The 10,488-nt window shown below is 35.1% G+C and overlaps 1 protein-coding gene across 1 annotated transcript in view; it reads right to left on the reverse strand.

Moving 5' to 3' along the window:
- Positions 1-10,488, reverse strand: part of PPP2R5A (protein phosphatase 2 regulatory subunit B'alpha) — a 58,137-nt gene that overhangs the window by 21,107 nt on the left and 26,542 nt on the right. Inside the window, exons 2-4 of the mRNA XM_019635518.1 lie at positions 5,888-6,084; positions 3,153-3,254; positions 752-844 (exon numbers count right to left, since the gene is read on the reverse strand). Of these exons, the coding sequence (XP_019491063.1) occupies positions 752-844; positions 3,153-3,254; positions 5,888-6,084 (392 nt within the window). The remainder of the gene's footprint in view (positions 1-751; positions 845-3,152; positions 3,255-5,887; positions 6,085-10,488) is intronic.

Raw genomic sequence — 10,488 nt, forward strand, 5'->3', positions numbered from 1 at the left:
GAACAAAAGGACAGCAGCTTGTCTGTTCCCCTTCCCCCAATTCCCCACCGCTGTTCCCATCCCCCCAACGCCCCAATAAAAACCTTAAAAAAAAATTTTTTGAAAATAAAAATGAATGTGTTTGGAGGAATTAATTTTAAGTATATAGGCTCCAAAAATAACAGCTAATAATCAATTTATAAAAAGAAGGTATCATATATTTAACTCTATTTTCTTTCCTTTTTAAAGATCTCATTTTATCTGTGGTGTAGGAACTGGGTGGCTAGAATTCCCAGGGTGGGGAGGAAAGGGAAGGGAAAGGTAATTGATGCTTGATGACAGGAAAGGAGCCTAGCGCCCAAACTCCTAACAATGATTCCATTTTCATTTTTTCCCTCAGTCATTTCAGTCACAATGCTTAAAACATATGTCAAGTTCAAAGTCTTAAAATAAAAAAAAGTTTACCCAAAGATTGAAAGTCATACCAAATTTTCTCAGATATTGCAGAAAGGCTTGCTTTTCTGGCCTTTATAAAATTACTGAGAATCTAGGATTGGATAGAATAATTCGATTGACTTCATTAACAGTTCACCCTTGATTAAAAGTACTCTTGTATTCTCAAAGCTATTTCACTTTTATCCTAATTGTCTGGCAAGAATATTAAATGCTGTTAAATTGAAACGAACCATTTAAATTTTGAAAGACTATTTTAGTCACAAGAAATCAGTGCTAAGACAAATATAAGAACATGTAAGACATAAGGATTCCTTACCTGTTGTACAAATTTCTGATCAATGTATCGCTTTGCAATGCTAGGCTGGAAATCAGGGCTCTCCAAAAATCTTAAGAAGAATTCATACACCAACTATGAGAGAAAGTCAAATAAAAGCTAAGATGATGCCTATAAAATGTTACCCTAAGTTATCAAGTCATACCAAAAACACCTCCCTTACCAACTTAGGGAGATTTCAGATCTCATTATAAAATATAAGTTGCAACAGTTTTCTAAAAAAACTAAATATATATTTAAAATTTGGTCTCCTAAGCTGGTAAATTTTGGGATTGATTTATTGCTTTGAATTAGCAAACTGAATTGTTGAAAATGTTAAATTACAGGAACTAGACAATAAAGATAGTGCCTATAAGACATATAATTAAGAAAACTATTTTGAAGTCCATATTCCCTGGGAACATTCTCTTTCTCCAGGAGACTACTAAACTACCTCAATCTCCAGAGTTTGTTAAATACAAGGCCAGAAACCTCCAGATGAATTGCAAGGGGTAGTGTATCAATAACTATAAAAAAGAAAAACTTCAAATTTTTATATAAAACTACCATTGGGTAAAAAATTAAATCAAAACCAGCACACCTTATCCACACTTGGGAAATAATGAACCAAACTATATAAGTACAGGGCTCAGGAAGGAAAGTCTGTGCAGCACAGCAAATAAACTATATAGAAGTCACAGCAGGCCTTGCACTTAAAAAGTGCCAAGCGTCTTAAAAGTAATAACAAATGTTGACTTGCTATCACAAATCAGAATTAAAAGTAATTTCCAGTCCAGTATGCCTCCATTACACCTACACTTTTCTTTGAAGGAGAAAGGCAAATACACTAAAATTTTGTTTGTTTTGTAACAGCTATGAAAGGCAGGGGGATAGCCCAAAATGCGCCTTCATTTATTAGCTATTAAGCAACATATCAATCTGGCACCCTAAAAATAAAAAAGGAGTTTTAGATCCCAAAGTGAAAATAGTCATTCAGTAAACACTGAGGGAGCCAGTTAGGCCACATATAGAAGGGAGAAGGGAACAAAAGATTGCTACACTGAATTTACAGACCTCACTGCATACAAAAAACACCAGATCTGGGCGCCATCATTCACCACAGAGGAACACATTTTTACTACTATGAGTTCAGTAATATTCTAAAGCAAACAACAGTTTTGGGATCTGAGTAAATATTTTTTGGAGGGCATGTATGCCCAACTATGCAAAAGGAGTGATGCCTATCTGGTCTATTATCTAGCTTTTAAAATTAAGTATGAATTAAGGATATAACAAGAATAGAAGCTGATATTAATTTTTATTTATAATTTTCAACCAACTAAATAATTTGCTTTGGGGTACACACAGGTAAAAAGATACAGAAATTATCCGAGTGCTCTGAAGACTGTATGTACAGTCTCATGGACTGCTACGCAGCTTCACTGGCACAACTTGTCCAGTGCCTGTTTTCATGTCCAATACTGACACACTGTGATATAATAAAAAAATATATATATATATTTGGTCTTCATCTCTGGTTATTGGCACAGAGCTCTTAAAACCCCTGGAATTTCCTGAGTAATAAGGGGTGAGAGGAGCATCTTTTTGTTATTCGTAATAAGCCCCTTTCAACCATACCTGAGCTTATGCTAATGATGTGACTCTAGGAGGATGAAGACTGGCTATCATAGGGACCAACCATGTGAGTAGAGGGCTGGAACTTTCAGCCTCAAGTCCCCATCCTCCAGGGAGGGCAGAGTAGCTAGAGATTGAGTTCAGTCACAAAGATATATCATGCAAACAAACGGATAAACAAAATGTGATCTAGTCATACAGTAGAATCTTATTCAGCCATTAAAAGGAATGAAGTATTGATACATGCTACAATACTGATAAACCTTGAAAATATTATGCTAAGTGAAAGAACCCAGACACAAAAGGCTACATATTATATGATTCCATTTGTATTAAATACCCAGAACAGGTAAATCCATACAGAAAATAGACTGGTTGTTGTCCGGAGCTGTGGGAATGGAAGGATAGGAAGTGACTGCTAATGACAAGGGGGTTTCCATCTGGGGTGATGAAAACAGTTGTGGAACTCGATAGCAGTGAGGGTTGCACAGCACTGTAAATGTACTTAATGCCACTCAATAGTACACTTTAAAATGGTTTAAATGGTAACTGTTAAGTGTCTTTTATCACAATAAAACAATGAAAAACTATTTTGGGAAGAGAAAATAATGTTAAACTTATTAAAAGTAAAATATTTTAAACAGACACAAAAATAAAAAAGAAAATATAAACCAACAAAAAAAACCCCAGAATACACTCAGATCTAAAAGAGTATTTTAGCAGAATATCATCAATGTAAAAACTGTCAATACGTAATTATGTTCCATACTTGTATGTGAGGCCAAGAGGCCTCCAGCGTGGGTTCGTCCTCTTCTGGATCAAAATCTGGGTTATCACTTGGAGGAAGAGTACGGAAGATGTTAGCACTGATCTGTAAAGAAAAATGAATTTAGATTTATGTTCTTCATTGTGTAACTCAGTTCACAATGCAAAGTGAAATATTTTAAAGGTAACTTTAAGAAAAAAGTTAAGTTGTGGCCATAAGCTCAGTTCAAAATCCATAAACTTCTTCAAGACATGAAGAAGGCAGGCGTTTTTTTTTCTTCTTTTCTCTGTCCCGTTAACTGACTTCTTCAGATGCCAAGCTACTGAAGATTACAGATTACCTCTGGATTCCTCTCCCTTAAATTACAAGTTGTTCTTTCCAAGTTTTGCTTTAAAAAAACGGGGAGGGGAGCAAATTTGGGGAGGAAAAGCATAAAGTTCCTAACTCTTTCTTGATTCTTTTCATCTTTCCACAGTTCCCCCATATTCTAATCCAGCCATTTACTTACCTTAGAACCCAAAAGAGTTTGGAAAAATATCTCTATTCTTATATATACATAACACACTAAGGAAGACGAAGGAGGGAGTAGTACTACTATTATGTCTGTTTATAATACCCCATGGTGATTTAATTTACTGTATTTCATCTACTCTGAGCCTTTAAAAAAAAATTAATCTCTCTGAAATAAGGATGTGCTTTGAGATGTGCATTTTAGATTCAATGACATACAGAATTTATAATTTCATCCGTCACATTGTTTGTCTCAGTACCAAGGTAAATTACATATCCTTTTTCTCTAGCAAAGGACAGATTATGGTCCCAACTCACAATTCTTTGACGAATGATGAACAGACTGACAGACCAAATAGTTTCGTAAACATTTACGGCCATACTATTTAAGGGTCGGTCATTTGAGATAAACTATTTGGGGAATGGAGGATGAAACAAGGGATATTTGGTGGTGCAAGCAAATTTCCAACTATTCTTATGAAGTGACATCTACGGTAGGCCAAGTAACTGCCAACAGTCAATTACGATAACCAGAAGACTAGAAAGTAATAACAGAACGCAAAGCCAGTATATGAAGGCAGAATCAATAAATAGTTTCATGGATATCAATTTCACAGATTGGAAAAAATTCATAGATAGAACTTGAAAAGGAAATATATCCCACAAGAGGGCATAATTTGCCTTTGAGACCATCTTATTAATGTTGGTAGTAAAAGAAAAAGTTAACCTTGTAGCCACCAATAAAATTAACTGTATATAACAAATATACTCAAGAACTTTAAAGCACTAAGTGGGTGAGTTGACTTCACTCTTATCTAGAAATTAAGTATCCAGGAGCTGGGAAAAAAAAAAAAAAAGACAAAACACACACACCTTTTTACTTGGGAAAACAAATTAAATCCCAGAATTTATTAGCATATAGCAAATTACAGAATAATTTGACTAAAATATTTGAGTACTTTCAATATTTTAAGTAAACAACTTTATAAAGTATCTTTCCCAGGACTTTCAAAATTCCTGTATATAAACCATTTGAAATAAGTGGATATATGATGTTTACCCCTGAACATTTCTACATGATAAACACAAAACAAGAATTCTATCAATATTCAATATTTATATTCTCAAACTGTCACTTTTTAGTGCTATAAGAGTTTAAGGAGCCATTTTCTGTTTGATTAATGTTCTCTCTATACCTAGTCTTTAAAATTTTTTTAAGGCTTTTATTTTCATTTTTCAAAAAACCCATCAAAATTTCCAGTCTTTTTAACAGGTCTTCTAGTACAATGTGATGAAAGAAAAATTAATTAGTATATTAGGGCGAAATTCAACTTTCCTACACATTTTTCTCATCCCCCCAGAACATATATTTAGCATGGGGAAGGAAATGAAGGAAACTACAGGTTATACTTGCTATAACCTTCTGTATACCCTGGTAACATTTAAATTATATATTCAGTGACTATAATTATTCTAACCGAATTTTTGTATTTTGTTAGTATGCACCAAAATACAAAAATTACATATCCTAAACAAATTTCTCCTGTCTGATGGAGAATGAGGCTGAATTATTAAACAGCATCCTAAACAATCTTACTTCAGTCAAGTTGGCAGTAATTTATTTTTCACATCAGATATTTCAAACATATTATTTAACTTCTTAAAGGTCCTGAGTTTTTATTAAAATTCAAGTGTTACAGAATCTACAAATATGAAGATTAAAACGTCCTAAATAAGATTTAGACCTGACTCCCTTACCCACCACTGAGATGTGGAAAGCCCCGTAGTTTTTCATTGGTCTTCTCTTCCCCTTTAGACATTCTCTCTCAGTGAGTATTCAAACCCAGGGCATTAATTATCAATCTATATAATCTTTGCGCCTACACTGTTCTCCTAAGCTCAAGATCTGCACTATCCAATATGGCAGCCACCAGCCACTGTGGCTAGTGAATTTCCAAACTATTGGGTTGTTGGAAAAGTCATGATGCATTTTTGCAACAAAGAACAGAAAAAATACATCATGACTTTTCCGACAACCCAATATTATAAGCAATGACAGCATCACTGGAATGAATGGATCTTTCAAATAGACTATTTTTTAAAAAACATTCTTTTGAGAACATTAAATTATTGTACATTTATTAAAATCAGTCTTGCTAAATCATAATTACACCCCGGATCTTACTTGAATTTATATAAATCTGAGGAACATAAGTTTAGTGGCTTACCATTTTTACTATATCAGAATACGCTGATTCAACAATTACACCACGATTAGTTGAAACATACTCAACCAGTTCATTCAGTGTTGCTCTTTTAATTTCTTTGCTCTTCAAGTCTGAAACAGAGTCCATGAAATCAAACAGTACACAACACTGCTGCAGTTTCTGACAGAAAAGCTCTTGTTGTTCATTTGAAGTGGCATCTATAAATAAAAATTAAGAAAAACTTAGAAATAACCTACTCAGAAGTTACCTTATATGCTTATTAATTTTGTAGAAGCTATTTGCATACATAAAACTTCTCTCAAAAATCTATTGAGAAATTTACCCATCCAATCCCATCATCCATGCCAGAAACTGGATTTATACTGGACTCTTCCTCCTCTCTCACTACCCACAATCAATCATTAAAAGTTACTGATTCTGTTTCTTTAACACGTCTGGAATCTATCCTTTTCTTGTCACTCCCACTATCATTTTTCGTGACTTACATCATCTCTCACCTAGACTACAGCAATGATATCTTAACTGTTCCTCTTGCCTGGTGCCATAACCACTACTCCTGATTTAGCCTCTAAACTACCTTCAAAGCTAAAATCTTGCTAAAATGAGAATCAATATGATCATAATACTTTTCAATGATACTTCTAAAAAGTACAGAATGAAGCTCAGACTCCTCAGGATTGTATACAAAATGCAGCTGCCCACTGTCGAGTCATTCTCGACACTTTCCAGCATGCACCTTCACTTTGGTTAGGATACTCCCTGCAATTTCCTGAAGATTTATTTTACACTGTTTCCTCTGCCTGAAATGCCCTTTTCCCACGTTTATTAAGTTTCTGCATAAGCATATTCCCTTCTTGGAAGCTTACTCTATGGCACGGAAGCAAAATTGGTTGGTTAATCAATCTACTTTTACCCAAATGTATCGTCGGTGCATATCTCTATTTTAGTATTTATTGTGTTATATGGCAATTATATTTTACATGTGTAACACTCCTAGAAAATAAGGCACCTAAGACAGGAAACAAGTGTTATCTTTCTCTCTCTCCCTCCCTCTCCACCCCCCCCAATCTTGCATTTAGCACAGTATCTGGAACATAATAAGCATTCAATAAATGTTATTTTTTACCTTCTACTTATTACAAAAATATGGGCACATTATAGTGATTTGATTCTAACAAACGTATTAAATCCTTTTGTTTCCAACATTCAAAAAATACAATTTTATTTCAGAACTTTCAAATCTATAAACAAGGACCTTCAATTCATTTAAGTTTGAACTATTGAGATTAAAATTTTAAAAATCATGTATTTCAACACTGATATTTAGCTCATAATTTACAAAAGTATTCCTCCAATCAAAATTAATATCTACTTTATATAAAGACAGAGATAGAAATCTTCATAAATATGATAACCTAACCAAGGATGCCTATGCTTTTTCAAATCTTGGGGGCAGGAAGCTAGTGAAATAATTGGGTCGTCGGAAAAGTCATGACGTGTTTTTGCAACGAAAAACAGAAAAATACATCATGACTTTTCCGACAACCCAATACTTTGAAACTACATTCAAGGTGCTGTCCTTAAAAAGCTGATTTAGATACGGTATTGCTAAAAGGTGGCAGATCAGATATCCTAAAAACCCATTTTGATTGCTCAAGTTTACTCAACAATTTAAAACAATTTTTACAATAAAACAAAATACGGATATATTATAAAGAATGACAAAATTCACATGAATTTTGAAGTAAAAATATAAAGATTCTTAAAAAAATGTGAATGTGCTGCAGCCCCTTTGTGGCTGTGCCAGTATAAACTTCTCCTAAGATGACCCACATGTACAAAGACCTTGTGTAACACTGTGATCCAGAATCATGATGTTTCTCTGCTTCATGAAGGCTGAGTCTACAATCCTAAGATGTAGGTATCAGAGTCCACGTAAAATTAATAGAGCACATGACATTTTTGTTGGTCATTTCGATAAAATTTCTGATTTAGGATCATCTTTCATGAAACTGTTCTGAAATGGGAACATTTTTATGTATATCCTTAACAAAAAAACATTAAATTTCCGGTGATTTTTAATGCCAAGTACTATGTTAAACTGTTTGTTACCTTTACCCCAGAATTAAAGCTTTTTCTATTGGGAGTGAGAATAAAGCACCATCTGGCATACATACTGCATGTAACCCGACCAGTCATATATTCACTATCCTTGTTCCTCCCTAAATGATCATCAGTCATTCTAAGCAGAATCTGTTCGTACACTGAGAAGTTAGTTGTATCCTGAATGGCCTTTTTCTTAAATCTTCTAGGGGTTTTCCCCCTAAAAGTTAAAACAGTCATATGCATTCAGTTTTAATTAATAAATGATGTCCACTTAATACTGGTATTTAGTTGATTTCAATTAATTAACATCTGCTTAATACTGATACTTAGTTTTAAAAACTAGAAGATGGACACCTCTGCTTTATGTAAGTTTCCTAATTATGCTAAATTTATTAGATTGTGTGTGTATTATACACTAGAGAAGGAGTGATTATTTGAGCTGTAAGAATCCCTCTAGTTCTCCCAGTTACTAATATCTGATAATTTATAAAAAATATCTGTATCATTACATAGCTTTATATTTTTAATATATATCTTTATAATATTTGTTAGCCGTTTCTTCCTTATGCTAAAAGCAATACAAACTCATAGAATATCCCATTTCAGTATGTGGTCACCTTATACAGCCAAGTCCTATTCTGGCTTTCCTCCCCCCACCACCACCTCAATGTGAAATCGCTCCTCTTCCTGTTCCCCAAAAGCCATGTCTTTGTTCAAACTCTCTTCCCTACCTGAAATTCCAGATTTCCTCGCCCGTGTGTCCAAATCCTATTCACCCATTAAGAATAAACTTAAACCTCACATTGTCCACAAAATTTCCCTTAGGCGGATCAGTACACAGTGATCCCTCCCTTCTCTGAACATCTGTGGTACCCACAATCTCAAGCACACAGCTGAGCACACATTAGTATCTTTAGGCTTGTATTTAACTATTTCTTTAATCACCACCAAAAGATTTCAGGCTCCTCAAAGGCAAGGGAGGGCCACTGAGGAGGGTTTCCTTTCTCATTTCTTTTACATCTAGCATGGGATATGTTAAGGAATCGACAAATACACATTTGAGTCTTGATAAATTAAATTTGAAAAATCAAAATTATGCACTTAAAAAATAGTCTATAGAACAAGGAAAAGTTCACAATAGGTGCTGGATATCAAAGGTGGCACAAATAGTGAATTATTACATGTCTGTGCTTAAGGATTTATAATAATGACTTTATCAATAATTTACCTTCATGGTAGATTTAAATAAATGAGATAGTGATCATGAAATCATATATTTCAAGGTGGAATACAAATGGAAGCCATTTTTCTCCTACACCATTGACTAGTAGCCTATGGCGAACGTGTTAGAGGACACAAAATGATTTTCAGGATTGACAAACAGCAGATTCAGGAGAACATGTTACATGTAAAAAAGGACTTTTTTTTCTAGGCACCTAACTCTTGAGTCTGGAGTTAATTTCTGGAAAGAAATTAATGTTGTTCATAGCTTCTCTATTCAGTAATCCATTTCTTAGCCTAAAGATTTATTTGAATTTGTTTTTTCTCCTCCAGAACTATATCCCAGCATTACCTAATGCTTGGGTGGGGTAGGTCACATCTGGATCTTCCGAAACATTAGAAATATTAAGAAAGCAGTTAACATTTTGACTCCTCTGGCGCTGAGTTAAAATAGAAGTTTCCAATCCTCAATTATTTTTAGGTATCAGGGAACAGGAAAGTCTTTTTCTACCTGACCCTTCCTGTAAATGCATGTTCTACTGAGCAGTCTGCTGTGCTATATAATAAATTACAACACTACTGCTAATATTAGTGCTTCCTTCACACCAAATACCATTCTAAATGTTTCATATGTGTTAATTTATTTAACTTTCAAAACAATCCTTTGAGGTTAGTTCTGACAGTTAAGAGATGAATTACTGAATTCAAGAGATGAAAGCAGGTTGGGAAAACAAGATTCAAAATAAAATAATGCCATCAGGCAATAAACAAATGTAAACGGTATTGCCATTTACCATATATACAGCCTATTATCTACATAATCTGGAATTAAAAAGAATTTGAGGGCCGGCCGAGTAGCGCGATGGTTAAGAACTGGCTAGGGGGCCGGCCGAGTGGCGCGATGGTTAAGAACTCGCTTGGGACGCCAGAGGGCCCCGGTTCGGATCCCACATATGAGGGCCAGTGACACTGCCCTCTACAGCTGAGATGCTGAACAGCAGCTCAACCTGGAGCTGGGCTGCCCTGAGACGCTGGCGACGGTGTAGGCTGCAGCCCCTGTGACAGTGGGTTGCCATGGGCTACCGTATGTAGCCAGCAGCCAGCGTGAGCGGCCAGCAGCCAGCGTGAGCGGCCAGCAGCTGCAATGAGCAGCTGTCCAGAAGCCGGTGTCTGCCTTGGCTGGGAAGAGCGCAATGATGGTGCCAACTTGGGCCAGTGAAGCAACGTCCTCCACAACTAGACTGAAGAACAAAAACGACAGCAACTTGTCTGTT

The sequence above is a fragment of the Hipposideros armiger genome, unplaced genomic scaffold, assembly GCF_001890085.2.
Source record: "Hipposideros armiger isolate ML-2016 unplaced genomic scaffold, ASM189008v1 scaffold_22, whole genome shotgun sequence".
Lineage (NCBI taxonomy): Eukaryota > Metazoa > Chordata > Mammalia > Chiroptera > Hipposideridae > Hipposideros > Hipposideros armiger.